Source organism: Ixodes scapularis, unplaced genomic scaffold (genome assembly GCF_016920785.2).
Source record: "Ixodes scapularis isolate PalLabHiFi unplaced genomic scaffold, ASM1692078v2 PGA_scaffold1__304_contigs__length_218370807, whole genome shotgun sequence".
In the NCBI taxonomy this organism is placed as follows: domain Eukaryota; kingdom Metazoa; phylum Arthropoda; class Arachnida; order Ixodida; family Ixodidae; genus Ixodes; species Ixodes scapularis.
The window spans coordinates 154,106,890-154,125,799 of NW_024609846.1; the positions used below are offsets into that span (position 1 = coordinate 154,106,890).

The window sequence follows — 18,910 nt, forward strand, 5'->3', positions numbered from 1 at the left end:
TTTAGAGACGCAACATCTTGTTTTTTTTCATAACAATTTGCTGTCTCTTTTTCTTTAAGCTGCGGCGCAATGATTCTGTTTTCCGCATTTCTCCTAGGCGCGTCTCTTTGCGGAACACGCTTCACTGACCTTGTGAACTCTTTTACGTTTACCCCAGTCCCGACCTTCGACTTGGAATAATGTACTAATTAACGCGTGACCTTTCGAGTGGAACAGTATTTCTTCGCACCGATCTTTACCACGTTCTCTTGCACGGCGGATTTCAACGTTTTTGGCTTAGGAAGCAGTTTTAGAGAATCATTATGCTTCTTAGAATGCGTTTTTCCTGCTCACCAAACTCGAAGCCAGATTTACGAGTCATTAAAGCTTCCTTCGCCTTTCTGGTCCCGCTTTTTGAGAGGAAACTTGTGATACGTTAGGTTCAGCGCTCGCTTATTGAATCATTTCCAACTTTCCTTTTAGTACCTCAACGTCACTTTTTTTTTGGCGTCGTTCTAACTGTAACGTGTTGTACGTCTTGCCCGCGTCCTCTTCAATGCATATGAGAAACGTTACTGATTGCACCTTTTTGGGCTGCTGGTCAAAGTAGGTTGCCGTTGCGAAGAGCTCAAACTTTTGCCTTCATGTCTTCCGACTCTGCCTTCCATATCCTTTTGTGTCCATGGCGCTAGTGGATGGCAGTATAGTGTGGTGACTGGGGTGCCTTGCTTCTGGCGAAGCGGCCGCTCTGAGTCCGCTATGCCTTACAGTGAAATGAACTGGGAGCAGTCCCGTCTGGTTAACTACCAGGTCGCTCTTCTACTTCTGCTGGGTGCATCAGTTTCCAACGGTCACTTGTGACATAGTGTAGTTTGTAAGGATCGATGAAGGCTCCGCGGGTGGGCCGCTAGCACCAGAGGGACTTCGCTCGCAGCAAAGCGTTGCCGTAAAGACTTCTCGTGGAGCGCAACCTCGAGGAACGGGCGGGCATTTTTACTCCAAAGTTCGGAACCAGCACTTTGAGCCGAAAGGATCAGGATGTGCGCTTCAGGCCGGGAGGACCCGGTGGTTTTCGCTGGTATTGTTTACATCATTGTAGCTTTTCCCTCCGGCGCTTTGGGGGTCGTGGTGGAACCGCAACGTCAGACTGTGTCTGGAAGAATGCATGACGAGGAAGACCTGGTCGATGCTAGTCAAACAAGGGTCGTCTGTCAGGCTGGCCTTGTGATTTCAGGGGTGAGTTTGCTTACCAGTTAACTCGCCTTATCTTTGGCCGTGAGATATACGCAGATCGCGATGTCTGAAACGCGGGAATGTCAACTATTGCACCCATGATGAGAAAGTGAGCCGATTAGTTGTGGCGAGTCTTGTACACTTTACTCGAAAAAGTAGTTGATTACAATTACCATTACTTAAGTTTAAAAAATATTCAAATAGATTACGTCAATACTTAGGAAGAAAAGGAATTGTTCGTTATTTGAGAACTTAATTATTGCATTCCTCATTACTTCGGATTTTTAAAGAGGACACATTTGTCTGCCTATGTGAAAACGGGTCTTTAGGACTGATAATTATTAGACTGGAATCACGGAACTATATAAACTCTCTATCTGCTTAATCCACCAATATTTACAAACCGTCCTCCAGTCCGAGACTTGGTTGGAGTATTTTGCGGTAGGAAACTTGTACAAGCGAAGGGGATTCGGTAATGAAAAATGGTAATGGTCACAATTAATTTTAGCGCCTCCAAAAGTAATCAAACTACGCTTCTGGTGACTTCCGAATGAATGTATTTAAATGATTATAAGACTACTTATCAATCAATCAATAAATCAATCGATGTTTGTTTTTCTATTGTGCTAACAAACAGCTCGAAAGTCAACTGGGTTAAGCACATACACTTGAAATACACAAAAAATAGATAGTTGTAAAAAAAATGCAAGCACTCAAGAATGTATGTTTGCCCATTAAAAACACATGCATCAAAATTATCGTTCTCCAAAAGACAGGTTTGTACTATAAATATCGACGTTAGTAAATTGCGTGTTTAAAACAAGTTGGATACGCGAAACCGGTGACGCGTCTCGAATGAGGTTTGGGTTAAACACTCTTGAATCTCTAGAGTTTGTGCTAAGGGAAATGCGAAAGTGAACACAGGTGAGGAGAGTAGGGCTCTCTATTGCATTTTGAATTAGCCTATGTAAAAGCTGAACATCCCGAAAAGACCTTCGTTTACAAAAGGTGTCCACTGTTAATTTATCTAAAATCGAATTATATTCATAAAAACACTTTCTTCCAAAATATCTATCGTTCATGATGCACACAAATCGCTTTTCTACGTGTTCTTAACTTTCACCTGCTGTTATCAAGATGGAGTTCCACACGTCAGATGCAAATTTTTGTTTCGAACGCACATGGCTACTGTATAATCTCAAAAGACCGTGATGAGTGCTAAATTATATAGTTAAGCGAGGCATTATTCCCAGCGTACGTAATGATTGACTAATAATGAAGTTTACAGGAGAAAGAAAAAAAGAAATCAATTTCAAACTCTTTCGTCGGCTCATCCCGAAATGGGATGAGCCGACGAGGGATTTAAAGCAGAAACACCGCAAGAAAAATTTGTTTTATGCTGAAATTCCAGAGCTAACGCTCCGTAATCGAGCCTGGTCGAGGGACCTCAGCGGACAATCTTTCGTAATCATAATTTAACCCTGCGAGCCAGCCAACTATAAGTCTGTAAGCTCACATCCGAGCCCCCCCCCCCCCCCCCCCCCTTCCCAACCCCGCCCTGGGGAAGTAACATTTACAGTGTTCTCATATTCTGTACTTTTCATTCCCTACGAAAGTATTATAATATTTATAGAAAAGCAACACCAGTTTTCAACTAAGTTAGCCGTCGACGGCCAAGTGAGCAACTTCGTCTTCGACACAAGAACCACTCGGCTTCGCACTTCGAAGTTCGTGAGCTCATCCGGACCCGGCACCCCGCACGGTGCAAGGTGGCCCACGAACGTGTACTTAGTTCACATAGCGTCTCGTTTGTGAATAAATTTTATTATCCAAAGATCGGGTTTATATTCCGATAGCAAGGTTTCTCTAATTCCCCGGCTCCTCAACTTTACATTAGTGTACACTGCGCTACAGATTATTACATGTGATGTCTTATTTCAAAGAGGAGAGTTAATTTGTTAGCACAATATGACGTTAAAAGTGCATTGATACAGTGTGCAGATATAAAGGGTTATCAATGACGCAATCAATCAATGAATCAATCATTTTTATCACTCTAACAACAAAACATTATACTCACACCCTAGTGACATTTCATAGAAATGTCTTCCTTGAAAGAGCACAGAGCCTCTTTAGGAATGTCATGAGCGCAAATGCCTTCCTGTTATCCTTTTAGAGGTTTCTCATAGACCGACACGCTGACTTGACGACAGAAAGCTGCGGCGGCGCTGCGATTGAAACTGGGCCCGGTATTTTGGGCAGAAGCGCGCACGTTTTGCTTGGGCGAAATTGAAATTTCAGCATGTCCCAAAATTGTGTAGCCGTCAATTGCACCGAAATGTACAGCTAAAGTAGCGGAGTAATAATATTGTTGAAAGTCGAAAGCCTGTCTTGTCTGTTTGTCTTAAATGTCCCTCTTTCCTTATTGTGAATTAATAACCAACACGCTCAACCATCTACATAGCGGAGTGAGTTTCCACAATTTTCCGGTGGACTCTTGAAGGCGCAGAAGGTGGATAATATCCGTGGATCGAAAAGAATAATCACCTCGCGCGGACGACCATTTCTGCGGCAAGCACTTTCTTGAAGGCAAGTGTGACTTCGTTTCAATCTCCGTCCCGAGGCTTGCTTATGTGCAGAGAAAACGTCGTCTATTCGATAGCATCCAGATTTTGTTCTCACGGTGTTCGCGCTCAAAGCACCAGCTAAGAACCCGTGCAACCAAGCGGAAGGAGAACGGTGGTAGAACCGACAAAGCATTACTTTTTCTCGTGCATTGTGGTCATGAGAGTAAGAGAAATATCATACCTTTACTGAAGGACACTGTGTGTGTTTAATCAATTAATAATAGCACTTCCGCCGACCCACACTCTGCTGATCCCGCCGGCAGCGAGGGAACCGGCTCGAAGTAAACGTAGGCCTCGAGAGACTTGTACGCCTGCGCATTAACGGCCGTGAACTGGCTAGGCGAAAAAACTGAACACACGATTACGTGAGCCATCCACGTCGGTGGCAGCAACTTCACGTTGGAGCTTCAGCACGCTTTGTTTACGGCGTATGGATTGTCGATGCTCTATGTGCACAAGCGCAACAGTGCCCATAGCTTTGGCTTCGTTCCGTTACATCAATTGTAGTGGCGTTCGCCGACAGTACTATTTTCACTGTTGCGTCTACTGCATGAGCAGAAAATAAAATCCTGATTTTACAGTTCTGAGTCTGAAAAAGGATTCTTGGGTTTTGTGGAACTCCGTGCAAACGTAAAAGTTTTCTTACTCCGCGGTCAGAAATATTATTACCCAGAATGGTTTTCCTTACGTGTTCCCAGCTCTATGTAACAGAATTTTGCTAGCCAAGGAAGCGCCGTTACATCGAGGCTAGCTGCTTTACTTTTTTTAATGCGATGGCATTAACTCTCCCATGGAGCCAACCGACGTCATCAGCTTTGAAGCTGCGCCAAACGGTACATTCCCTTGTCCCAGTGGAACAAAGCCTGTCGTCTGTAGCATAAATCGGATGGATAGGCTCCCATTCGCTGGCGCGCGTCATCAACGAACGAGGCTCCCATTGGCTCTCGCGCAGCGTAGTTAAAAAAAAAAAAAACGCCACCCGAGAAGCCCTCTCCATCGAATCGCAGCGCACGCAGCGGCCCGGCCGCATGTAAGAGGTGTGGCAGTGCTGGCCTGATCGCACAGCCCGGTCGGGCAAACTCCGGAGAGGCTGCACGGCCGAGCTCAGCGTGGCGCGGCCACTTCACGAGACCGCGCGCTCGGACGTCGGCCGCCAACTCTGCAGTTGCGAAACGTGGCCGTCCACGCCACTACGCTGCTGGCGAACTAAGGGAGCGGAAGAACGACATTCATGCTTTCGCATTCTAAACTCATAAGTGGTGCTTAGCTGTGCCGGAAAGTTTTTCATTAATTGTAATATTCAATCTACCGGAAACCCCACTGCCTGAGAAATCGCGTTGACGGGTTTTCGGTGGTGCTTTTAAGTCCATGGGCAATACGCAAAATAGCAGCGTCCTTAGCGGTTTAGGTGCACTGTGTGAGGAGGAGACTGTCAAAGGGTAGTTTCAGCTTCGGTTTCGCCGGAATGTGCATCTGTCGTCTGTCATCTTCTCCGAACCGCCATTGCTCACGTCGTCGTGGACCGCCCCAAACACTCTATGAAAAAAATGTAGGAAAAGCGTAGAAACGACGTGTTTTCCTCCCTTCTACCGACGCACCCCCAAGTGGATACGAGAAGAAGAAAAGAACGAGACAATTTTCTCCTTCTCCCGGCAGACGAGAGAAAGGTACCGGCCTCCCGCCTTATGTTCTTTCGATTTTGTTTTTCGAGCTCGTCGCGCGCGCGCTTTGATAAATGTTGTTCAGTTGATTGAACTTCAGCGGCAGCGAAGGCCGCCTGTGATTCCGTCTCCCAGTCCAAACGTGCCGAACATTTCGGTTATATTGGCATTTTTACTACTAATTTTATCAAGCGAGCAAACGAAGCCGCTAGGAGCAGCGAAGTTACGGAGAGGTGCCAGCAGCGCTACATGCACTGTGCTAAGATGGCCGTCTCCTGGTTGTGTAACCTACAGTATATCCTCGCAGTTTTCCTACTGTAGAACCACTTTTTGTATTTCGTTTTTAATGTTTTCTTTTTTTAAAATGGCGGCCCCTATAGCATTTTGTTTACTGGCTTTTCGCGTCCGCTTGCGTTGCGCCTTCGCTTTGTTGTGACGTGCGCACCACTTACGACAACACAAGTAATTTTTTCACGCAAGAGTTATTTTAAGCAGGCAACTGTTTATTTTCGCTCTACATACTACAATTGATACAAAAACGTAACAAACACTACATGCAATGATGTGGTTCTTCACGGGTATTAGCGAACAGACACGGTAATACAAACAGTTTGAATGTTAGCCTTCAAGATACGTTCATAAAAATATTAGAAACCGAAGATCAATAAACATAGTCTAAACAAGCAGAGGTAAAGTCGCGGTAAAGGCATTTCAAGACAGCTATTTATAAACTATGCAAAAAAATGCACAGGCGCTACATTGCTTCATATACTTATGAATATATTTCGACAGTCATTTCTCCTGGTGCTCGCAATGAAGCTTTGCATGTTGTCTGTATATTATTAAAATGTTTCGGCCTTTTTCTGTGCGAAAAATGATAACGCATGCTTTGGCTTACAGCTATTTACTATACGGTGTTACCATCTTTATGGGGTGCTCCCTCTTCTGACGTGCGAGAATTGACTCCTTGCTAAGAGATATTTTGAAAAGTGTTTCGTTTGACAGGCCAGATGTCTCAAGCGCGTGTATATTTCAAAAGCTCCGTCTGCCATCTTTTTGGGGTCTTTTTAGAGAAACTGTTGTGCTTCACCATTTCTGGCATTCTAGTTTTATTACAGCCTACATTGCGCAGCGACCTATGAGGCCATCGCTTATTGTGAGCGCACGAGAGTGTATTAGGTTCCGCAAATATTTTACAGCCTACCGGAACCCTTTCAATCCATAACTTCGAGGCAAAAGCTCAGGAAGGCATTACGGAATGTAGGGCGGTGAGGTAAAGCTTTATTGCCGTTGTTTTTTCATGGTTATCAAAAATTTTTTTTCTTTTCTTTTTCTAGCCCTCCTTGTGATTCCCAGAACGTGTAAATTTTGAAAGTGAAATAACTTTTTCCACTTTCTTAGAACGTACCTTACTGCATTGTGCCTTTCTTTTGTATCGCCACCTGCCGATCCAGGTCCACAAGATCTTGCGGCTTTCACCGGCTCGCTATTGCATTTTTAAAAATATTTTCTCAAATAAAACTATGTTCTATACTATGTTCTATATAACGAGGGTATTTACAAACCAATTGCTTTAACAGTAACCACAGGATAATGTGGTTAATATAAAGCTGTTTTTGAAGGTGCATCATACCTGTCCGTCCTTATCTCCCCGAGATGAAAATCCCACATACCTGGTCAGTCTTCTATGAGGTATGTTGCATCTAGCCCAAATTCAGCACCGAGGCTGACGGCATCTAGGGGAGCCATTTCGAAGCTGCGTGAGTTTTTGTCATAAAAGCACATTTTGGACTTAAAACACGCGAAACATAACTTATCTCTTCGGTACTGTTACTAATGATCAATAAACAATTATCTGTGTGCGGTACTTCGTTAAAATATAGACGTAAAACTATAAGGTCTTGTGTAATGTTCACCAGGCGGCGGCAAAATGACGTCACTTTCAGCTGGCCGTTTATCACGCTAATGCTTACTACCTCGTTGGAGGAGGCAGACACAATAGGGTTTATGCAAACCATGATGATAACAGGAGCTGCCCGGCACCAGTGTCGCCCCGATTTCTGGCTTGACGTGGCTTCCATGCTGAAGTGGCTAAAGCCTGTCACAGCCAACGCTAGCCACGGCAGCATTGCTTCGTGCGATTCGTGCTGCGCAGCGTGACGCGCATTGTTGGGCGTGAATTGGATCGCATATCAAATATTTAGGTGGACGGTCTGGATTAAATTCGGGACATACAGCTGCCATCCCAAGGACGATGCGGGACTGGGGACCTTTAATAAAAAGTCGCGAAAGTTGCTGTCTGCTTCAATTCGATAAACCACACTAGCGCCAGTTGGACCTTTAGAGTTCATTATTTTAACTCTATGTGCTTTTAAGGTCAGAGTAACGTAAGAACATTCGGTTTATTCATTATAAATAATGCTTCGTGTCTTTTCGATAAAAAATGGTGTCTTCGTGGCGCGGCCAGAACGTGATTGACATTTAGACAATGAAATAGGCCCTAGGATTTCGTTGCAGAGTCACTTTAAAGGGCCGATGCAAGGACGTCTGCACTTTGCGCAAACAACGCTTAGAACAGATCTCTGACTTATAATGACCTGTGAAACACCCCTTCATTTTTCACCACACGCACTGGAGTTCGCAAAAAAAAAAATAACAAAAAACGAGCAGCGTTCACCCCGTCAACTCGTCGGCAGAACAAGCAGCCACGTGATTTGGAGCCCCTTATATGCCGCCAATGTTGATCATAGCCACGCGCTGGGGTTGGAAAAGCACAGGAGACGCGCTGAATTCTAGACATTGTTATGGTTCTGCTATTGTCGTCATTGCAGCGATCGGACACGGACCACTACCCGAATGCTACACGAGCTATCGATTATCACGAGTTCTAATCGAATGCCCACACAATACTCGGGTCCAATGTATGAGCGGAATTCGAATGTCGTCACTGGGCGGTGCTGCGACCGCCCAGCTACGTCATCAAGTTTTGCGAACGAGAAATTGAAATAAAACGCTCGCGTTTGTCCTTGACATTACACAGCAACAAATGAGCTTCTTTGCCAGAGGAGTTGCGTGCGAGTTTCCTTGAGCCGCACTAGTAACAGTGAGCTCTTGTAAAGTGAAAAACATTCCAGTTGAATATTTTGGCACGGCCCCTTTAACCCTCAACTCAAAAGCGACATGAGAAGTCATCTGGTCGTGACATGCTTGGCCACCGGACGTGATGACTCCAAGCTTCCACTGTGCTTTCTAAGCACGCCAGGAAACTCGTCATTCGCAAGTTATATTAAGTACCATCACGGCAATCCTTGGCATGTTGCTCAATTATACAAGCATTAAGGAGAATGCCGGGAATGTCAGACTACGCGCAGCATGCACTCGCCTTCTCCATATAAAAGATTCGAATGACCAAAATAAGGCGTTCACGAATGTGCTTGCAAGATGATATATGTTTTAGGCCTTGGCCTTAGAACAGTTATTGCTGCACCGGTGGAAAAAACACATTTAGGTGATGACTTCGGCCGCTCTTCCCGCGAGGAGCGAGCGACCAGGTCGTGTTCTGTGCTAGCCTAGAACCAGGGGTCGTTAGTTGCGCGCCGCCCCGGAGAGCACTGCGGTGTGGGGTACCTCCTCGGCAGCCACGGTGACGGCGGCGTAGCGTGCTCGAATATTTCGCTGTGCGGTGGTGGTGGTGTGCGGCCGGTAACCGCGTGGTGCATTATGGGAAACGTCCCATAATGCACCGCGCCGAAACGTCGCGAGGACGGGAGGAGGAGAGGGTACGAATATGGAGGAGGGGCATACACTCTCATCAGTACCCTCACCTCCTCCTCCTCAAGAGCTTCGCTCTAAATCGGCGTTGCAGGAAGTTGTAAATATACTTCAATTTTTTGTCTCATTAAACAATACGCGATTAGCAAAATCCCAATTTATCTCGGCTCGAAATTAATTTTGTTGTCTTTTTTTTATACTGCATTCCATACATTGACATTGATAACACTGCGGAGACCGTACATCATTTTTATTTTGCTGCATTTCCGTTCGAACCTTTAGACCAGCGTTCGCCATCCTCTGTTATCAAGATGGAAGAATAATATGGACGACACTCGTGGATTGAGAGTCGGTTTATTTTTCCCATAACCGCAGGGCGTCTTGGGCAGTTCTCGAGGACTCCGCCATTACTGCCCGCAGTCCCGCTGGCAGTCTGCCAAAGTGGCGAACCTCTGGCAGTCGTGTGGACCGGTCACCGACGGGGTGGTCACACATCGCCCCGTTCCCGGGTTGTAGCGGGCTGTGGTCGTCACTGTGTGGTTTGGGTCCGGGTTGCCAGGATTGGTACAAGCTGTGGGTAGTAAAACACAGGGGGGATAGGTGATGCTTCGGGTGTTGGGTATATACCGAAAAAGGAAAGCAAAAGAGCGGTGGCTAAACAAACACAAACTTAAACTGAAAACCGACACGAAAACGTTATTTTTATTTGAACCGGATCAAAACCAAATATGTAAAGGAACATTTGACACTGAACCCAAACCGGAACGACAGCACGATCTCAAGTGGCGATTACCGGCTCATCAGGAAACGGTTCGGCGTAAAGAAATCTGAGCTGCGCCGGATTTTGCGCGTGGCGATTGATGACGTCAGTGGCCCGGTGTTACCTAAATACACGGCAACAATGCAGAGACAAGTCAGGAACGAGTAAACGAATAAATCAATTTCGCGCGTATACACCCGCCCTGCACTTGGCGTCGGGAAGTCGGTTTGGAGGAGCAAGCTGGCTATGCTAGGAGGCAATATTAAAGTTTTTGTTTGTTTGCTTTCATTCTGCTAAACAATGCTTCGCAAGAAAAGAGGAAAATAACATGGTCCCCAAATTAAAAACGAAAGCCGACGCGCTGCTTGGGGGTGCTCGTTCTGTTGTTCTAGAAAGCCAAGGCGGAACCTCGCTCCGAGAAGAGAGGAGCGGCAATGTAAAGCGAGGAGTCGCCTGTCACATAGAAGCTCAGGCTCCTGGACTCTGATCGCCCGGTCGACTCCGATGCACCTTACCATGGACTACAAGGCTGTTACGAGCCATCGATTCCGAATATCACAATCATTTTACCGGATGTTGTAAGTAAACGCGAGAAAACACAAAAAACCTCCTACCAGCCTTCTGTCATACCCAGATATTTTGGCCGCCAAGCGCGTCTTTTTAACCTTTTTAAAGATAGCAAGAGTGTGAGTGTATATTGTTGAAAGGCGCTAAAAATGCGCGAGGGTGGATAATTCGAAAACTCTGGATATGACACTCAAGATGCGCAAAAGCGGTGATTTCGAAAACTCTGGATATGACGCTGAAGATGCCCGAGAGCGGAGATTTCGAAAGCACCGGGAAGAAGGGGCTTCAGCCGTACTTCGAAAGCATTTTTTCCATCCTCTGTGCACCAAATTGAAAAAAAAAATTGCGTTATTCGTGATCGTGGAGGCCAAGTATAGACTATCTAATTCGTTTTTCTCAAATACAGACGCGCTTTAGTTTACCTTTTAACGACTGAAGTCTAAAATGTTTCGTTTTAGACGTTTTAGATTATGGTTTACCGACTAAGCTTAGAATTTAACCGATGTTGTCAATAACGGCACGAATGGATACGCAGGGCCCAGTGCGGCTTTGTTTTCCACAAGAAGGAAAAGCTTGATTTTTTTTTTCTCTTTTACAACTGCTGTGAAATAACCGGTAGCGAAAAATATAGGGTGGTTCAAGTCACCAGGCTCGATCTAAAATGGGCCATAAAAATCGACGCCTGCACGTAGCAATCTAAACTTTTCGTCAAAGGTTTAATTCACAGGTCGGTTTTTTCTTGTAAAATTTCAAAGCGTAGCTCTCTTTCTGTAAAAAATAAGGCCATGAAACTTGCCAGGGTCTACGGCCGGCAGCAACGCAGACGACAGGAGTCCAGTAGCAGCGTGTGTTTGGCGTTCGTATTGATAGATGGCGCTACCTCCTTATCGCGACGGCTCGCGAACACCGTGGTTTATTAAAATGAATATAATTTTTTTAAATGTACCTTCGGTTACAAAATGAATGCGAACAATAAAAGCAAAACTTAATGTAAAAAACGCGTCTGCATAACGGCGGCGCTTTTGCTGCCAACGGATTTCGTCTGCGTGTCGTCTGCTATTTTTCGCTGGTCGGCTGCACCTTCAGACGCTGCTCCCGACGCATCAATCAATGCGAATGCCAAACACAACCCGCTACTGGACTTGGTCCTCTGGGTCGCCACCCGCCGTAGACCCTGGCAAGTTTCTTGGCCCTATTTTAAACAGAAAGAGAGCTATGCTATGTAATTTTACAAGAAAAAACCAACCTGTGAATTACACCTTTGACGAAAAGTTTAGATGGCTGCGTGCAGGCGTCGATTTTTACGGTCCATTGAACCACCCTATATATAAACCCTAAGCGAATCGATAGGGATCACAACCTTCGGTTGTCAAGCTGGCACCCAATCTGAAAATGTTCCTTGCACGGTGGCTAGACTAGCAATTGTACCGTGGCTGCTCTAAAATTCGTTGATTTGAAGAAGAAACGCATATACTTATTAATGTTTTGTGTGCAAATATTTATTGCTCAGTGAGCGAAGTACTAATTGTGCTACCTATGTGTGTTTAGGAAGCCGGAACCTAGTAAGGTTCAATGAGCGTCTAATGTCTCAGCTATAGATAAGTGATATTTGCCAGTGCAGTAGCGCTGCTTGCCTGGGGTCTGTCAGGTGCATAGCGACGTAATGATACACGACATCACGCCGGTACATGGTTCTTATACAGATCGAAACGGGCATGGGTGGGGATTAAAGCCACGGAATTTCTCGATTTAATCCGCACCATTGAGCCTAGTAGTCGCGAAGTAGTTTACGGCATTTGAGCAAAACGACGCGATATAAAAAGAAATATAGTCGCACTCAAACTGCTACTTCGGGCCTTGCAGTCTCAGAGCCAACAAAAAAAAAAAAAAAAAGCAGATTGTTTACATGGTCTTTACGTTACATTATTGTACCATGATGGCAGTCAGTGCTACCTGTTATATTCTAGAACAGAAAATTTGGTAGAGACATTTAAGAGTGCTTACTGTAGGAATGCAAAAGCAATCCTACGCGCGCAGCGCGTTCTTACAAGCAGCGAGCCACGTCTTCCTTTCGCACACGGCGCTCCGGCGGTGACATCACGCTGCCCCACTACACAGGCGTAGCTAACCCTGGCGGCTTCACTACGACTTCCGGGACGAAGCATTGCGTTGCTGTGCTTTTGTAGTAGCGTAGAAAATTGATCTAGCTGGTATTTAGAACACATAGCTAAAACAGCGCACAAGCACAGGAGGAAGAAAATAGAAGACAGGAAAGAGTGCGGACTCCCCACTAATCAATTGTGAAAGAAAGGGAAAGAGGAAGCTTCTTCTTTTTACCTTGTGGGCGCGCGTGGAATTAATGTCTGAAGCTTCCTCTTTCTCTTTCTTTCACAAAACATAAGTTGGGAGTCAGCTCTCTTTCCTGTCTTATTTTCTTCCTCCCGTACTTGTGCGCTCTTTTAGGTATGTCTGCTGTGCTTCTCTTTGTGTTTTATTTCTGAGGCGCGCCTGCACTGATCTTAAGCGCACCCGCCGGCTTCCGTGACGAAACATCTGAGATGCGGTGCCTTCCTTTCTGTTTTATTGAGAAAGGGGAATTTAGGTGCAGTTTTTCTGCTACAGAAGGTTACAGACAACGGCTACAGACAACGCCGGCTTCGCTCCATGAGCCAGTTAACGTTTTCGCATTAAAACATATTCTGTGGTGCAAGACGTATGCTGCAAAATGTACACACTCAGCAGCACGCCACCACAATGCCAGGTGCCATGACATCCGTGTAAGCTATGTATGGGTACGCCCATCAGACATTCACAATGTGTTTTCAGAAAAAGCGGAGCAACTTGCGCACGGATTCATCCGCTGTATTTTGCGGGTAACAAAACTTGGTGACAAGCTTTGCAGATTAGTTTTTGCGCCGTTCAGCGCCTTCTTCGAGATGCGTTTGGTCACTCTGCAGATTTGCGGATAAACAAACTGCAGCAATACAAGAAATAAAAAAAAAATCAGTGATGACATACCCGTCATCACTCGGTAGTAAGATATAAATATTTCGCTGCGAGATCAGTACCCCTTTTAGCTGAGGTGAATGATGAGAATGATACTAGTTGTGTCCTGGTATTCGCGACTCCAGCAAAACGGACGCCGCCAAGCGGGAAAACCGGGAACCAGTCGGTCCAGGTCGCTCCGCGCCCCGCCGCGTCTCTGATGGCTTTCGCGGACACGTGCTGTCGGCGCGGGGGCGAGCAATGTAATTTGACGAAGGTCCGAAAATTTTTGAAGTTTGCCCGATTGTTCATTAGTGGGGTGAAGCCTCAGTAGATTGTTTCTTTCCATCACGTGTTTGAAAGCCCGTTTACTCCACAACACACGGTCGCGTGCTTTCATTTTTTTGGATGAGGAGGAATCACGGAAAAACGTTTTGATTTCTAGTCTGTCTCTAATCACATTCAAAGTGACGACTGCTTGGTAACTGATAAGTGGTTTCTTTATAAGGATGTAGAACAGTGGACTGAGGTCGACAGACGAAGGGTTTCACTGGAGGGAACACCAATGTTGCAGTCAAGTGAATGGGAAGGTTCGATAGCTGCTTTCCTTGAGTTTGGTTGTGCTCGATTAGCTTCAAGTTAATTTGAGCCACTAACGCCGGCCGGTGCGTTGGCTATTCATCTTGGCGGCTTTTCGCCGAAAAAGACCACATTGAAGGAGTTGGGCTAATTTCGAAATTACTTGATTCAGAAAACCTGCTCGCTGCATATGATTAATGAGGGAAATTATCTGCTTTCGAAAGGTGGGGGACGCGTCTCGCAAAGTTAGAAGCTGTCATGTCTTTAGGATCTATCGCGCCTCCAATATTTATATTATAACCCCTGTCGAAGCCAGCAGCAATATACGTCTACATTGCTCAGGTTGGCCGGCTACAAAAAATACTCATTTTATCCGTTCAGGATTCGAAGTCAAGTTCAATGCAGAGAGGTCTGAGTGAATCTCCGATGAAGACTCTCCCTCAGTTTGTCCGCATTTGTCTCCGTTCTACCGGCTAGAACCATTTGGCTAAGTTTAATTAGTAGCTCTCTGTCTGTCAAATATACTTTTATTCAGCAGTTCACCTAATATTTAGTCAACTAAGTTCATATTTCAACCCGAAGAATATGCTAATATCGCTTTAGTTGGACATAGTACATAATATAATACATAATCCGCATATTCATCAAAATGACTTCTCGATTGCTACTAAATCGAGAATTGAAATAAGAGTATCAGCTGCTTAGTGAAGCGCCAGCGAGTTGACATGCTCCTTGGCTCAAGAAGCGCTTGCTTAATTTTCGTAATTTTCCTGCAGCATGCGTTCTTGACCGAGCACATGACTGGAGCTGTTTCTTGAAACGCGGACAGGCACAAAAGCTCAATTCCGCGGACAGATAAGTCGCATGGTCGAGGCATGCGAGTTAGCTAAAAATTACTCTCGGTGGAACAATTTTATAGCCCTCGCCGCTATCCTTAGATGATCAAAACTAATTAGAGTCTATTACCGTTTCTCCGGAGCCCATAGTTTCGGTTTTGATCGAAGTCTTCGAAACGAAAGTTTGACATGAAAAGAACAAAATACATCGGCAAAACAAAACTATACTCGGCAAGTTTATGCGCACCGGCTACACTTAATTGTCTCAGTTCAAATACCCATAAAATTGGGCATTCAACAAAAGAAACTTTGTTAAATTGAATGCGCCACCCATTCAGGCGGCCCGGCCGAGCCGACGCGACCTGGACTCAGCCGCCATGTTTGTTTGGTGGTGGCGCCACCTATAGGTCGCTGGAGTCGCGAATACCGGACTAGTGCTCCAAGTGAGAATTCCAAAATAAAGCCACCCTGCTTGTTCCACGCAAGCAGAATTGCTGCACAGCACCATAAAACCGGAGTTGAACAAGAACAGAGTCACTCACCTTGGGGATAGGCGCACGTGTGTTGAGCACTGTCACGCAGCTTAGCATCTGAAGCCGAGATAGAAAAGTACACCATTAGGTTATCTTTTATCAGTGATCACCGAAAACGTGCCTATATTTGTTAGGCGCCACATTTTAGCAGACGGAGGTGTTTAGGACGCCTGTCATCAGAGTTCCTAGATAAAAGGCGCACTTTGTGTTCTCTACCCGTGCCCACCTTTGTTAGAGAGTTTTAGTGAGTCGTTTCGACACTCATGATTCATCGTCGAACGCTCAGCCGATAAGAATGATCATGCGCGCGAGTCGTCGGGGGATCCGAGATGCGTTTCTCATTCGTCTCTCCCACTGCAACTTCTGCAGTCGTCCCCGCAACGCAACAACCACCGTTGACGACTCAAGAGAAATGCAAAAGTCGGCCCCCTCCGCCTGCCAAGCCCAGAGTTAGGCTTACCACAGCGAGAGGCCATGTGCCATCCTGTTACATCAACTTCGTCTGAGATGTCGAACCAAATGGTTTCGAAGACTACTCACAATGGCAAGCGATCGGAAATGCTGTAAACTACGCGTGTGATTAAATTTTCGTGGTCTGGGCTAGCGAGACGCCGTGGAGACCGCAAGCAGACGAATTTCTATGATACACGACGTGAACTATCGTTCAAGCTCAAGAGTACGGAGACGAATCAGGTACCTTTGTGGTCATTGCGACACATTTTACTCTAACTTCAGAGTTCTGGACATTCCTCCCGGTAAATGTTTACTCGGCCGTCTAGCTTACAACATTGTGTGCTGTGAAATCCGAGCCATATATCTAAACGCTGCCGAACGTTTCAAATATTTACCATGAGATGACGCTGCCGGTCCATCGCAATCATCATCATTTTTTAAACGGTTGCGCTGGTATTGCGATTCGCTAAAACGATTTAAATTTTAAATACGTTTTCCCGAAATGAAGCAGCTTCACCGCGCATGGCACAAACGATTTTGCTAATGCTCCCTATTAAAAGGGACTGGATGACGCTGCAAAGTTTAGGGGACTAATTTAAGGGAGTTAGTGCATACAGTTCTCTCTTCGCGCCGGCATGCGATTCCTCGTGCGCGTAGACTGTCGTTACTAATCGTTACTTTCGAGCATGATATACTACTGCCGGAGTATATCATGCTATGCATCGTTGGTATATCGGCCAATAGTGAGGCAAGGGTGTCAGAGAAAATTGCTGACAATTCGGGCAAAAAATGTCCTACTTGTTAACGAGCGCGTCCTTATTTTGTCTTTGTTTGTTTGTATGCTAGGACCTGATTGTCATATACTCTAAGGCCTGCTTACAGTTCAGCGACAAACAGTCAAACGCGACTCGCACAAAGGACTTGTTTAGGTTTTTCTTATTGTTAGGAAAACATCCTTTTGTTTCTTTTCTTTAGAGTATACTGAAATGGCCATAAAATAGAATGCGTGAGAATTAGCCGATAGCAGACAGATAGAATAAAAGCACTAAAGTTGCTCGGTAATACTCCACTCATGCGTGTTGAGGGAACAAGAATGCAAAATATGGAGCAACAAGAGACGTGGAACGCGGCCGCGCCGTCGTCTGGTACATACCACGCGGTGTCAGTCCACACCGAAGGACTCATAAAAGTGTCAGCCATCATGGCACTCTCCCTATTTTAGCACGCTCCAACACTGCCAGTCACTGCTGGAGGTGACCACGTATATGGTGATGGCAAGAGGAGTGGCCTATCATGACCACACTTATTGTTTTATAGTAGTATTTTTATCGGGGTTTGTACGGGTTGATGCTGCATTCTTATTGTTCGCTAGCTCTATGGACTGTGCACCGAACACAAGAAGAAGAATATACTCACTGCACGCCACGGCGAGGCAAAGGACTAGCAGAAAGGCTGCCTTGGTTGCGTACGCAAACTTAGCTGCCATATCGCTCGAGCTTGTCGTTATGAGAACTGATGAAAATGACTCACGCTGAATAGGCTGATAAGCGGTCTTTTATACGCTTACTCTACCACGCAATCTCCGCTCTGTGTCGTTCTGAGTGGGGCGACAACACATTTTAAGATAATTTGTCTAACTCGAAATGCGAACGTCCGGTAATTTTTACGGGAAGGATGGAACCACGCGATAAACTCTGTGACGCACGACGAAGATAATTTGTTTTCTATTTCGTCCACTTCCCGTCCCAGTTGAGGACAGACTTTGACACTGCAATAGGCTCACTGCACGGCACTTACCTTCGACTGTTTGGCAAATGTTCAACAAAGGAGGATTGAGCACGTCTGTTTCCCACCTCGTAGTCTCAATAACTTGGCCAATTATAAAAACAAAAAAAAAACTTCTCCATCCTGTGTCAGAATTGCTGGGTGTTGTTGCATGCACGTGGCGGACATTACTATTTCTTTTTTTTCTTTAACAATTCAAACATTTTGACAGAGACCGACACTGATGCTCGATTGCCTCATGGAATCACTATATAAGAGTCCCTTTATCGCCATGTGCAGCACGTTTCCAGATCATCACGAGTCGTATACACAAGGAACTAACTCGACATGGCAGCTAAGTTTGCGTACGTTTCCAAAGTGGCGATCCTGCTGGTTCTCCTCTTCGCCACGGCGTGCCGTAAGTACTTCGGGCATGTATATTGTGTGCATTACTTAGCACTGGAATGAACAGACCAGTGTCTGCTCTGTTCCATGGGCGCCGCCATGTTTGCTTATGCTGACGTCATGACACAGAAGGGGGGCTGCGTTTTTTAAAAGACTCAGTTTTTTTAGAAACCTTTGCCCATATCGTATACATCGTTTCAGCCTAGGTCCGAGCGCGGCCGATGTTATGAGCCGAAGGGCCAATAAACAGCGAAAGAGGCACAACGTCATGGTGTGCTCTCTGCAGTTGATAGAAAGAGCCGGTATTCGACGTCTCTCTTTGCGTGCTCCTCCGCCGGCTAGTCCTATCAAGCGCAGCGAGCAGGCCATGACGTTGCGATTTTTGCGCTGTTTGATTGGCCCTGCGGCTCATAGCATCGTCCGCGCTCGGACATAAGGTGAAACGAAGTATAGTGCAAGAAGGTAAGAAATGCACAGTCACGAAGCTCCAAGAACCACACCGACACCAAGTGTGTTGTAAAAAGCAAAACAATTGTTTTATGCGCAGCCCCCCTCTTTACGAGAGCCTGCGTGTGAGATTATTAGTTTCCATTTTTATCGCTGGGGGCTAGGATATCGGACACTGGTCTATAGACCGAAATATGGGGCTCGCAAAAATCACCAGTTAAGTGAGTCCCTCGGGGATGAACTTTTAGATGCGGAGCATCTCTTGCTCGGGTTTATGTCCCGCGGCGTCGTAGTCCGCACTCACACTACG

General features: G+C 45.7%; 1 protein-coding gene across 1 annotated transcript; it reads right to left on the minus strand.

Annotated features, from left to right (window-relative positions):
• Positions 1-9,542: 9,542 nt before the first annotated feature.
• LOC120847858 lies at positions 9,543-17,470 on the minus strand. Its single transcript, XM_040219770.1, has 3 exons — positions 17,401-17,470; positions 15,541-15,588; positions 9,543-9,842 (listed from the first exon to the last, which is right to left on the minus strand). The coding sequence occupies exons 1-3, from the start codon at positions 17,468-17,470 to the stop codon at positions 9,679-9,681; spliced, it is 282 nt and encodes a 93-aa protein (XP_040075704.1). The 3' UTR covers positions 9,543-9,678.
• Positions 17,471-18,910: the final 1,440 nt, after the last annotated feature.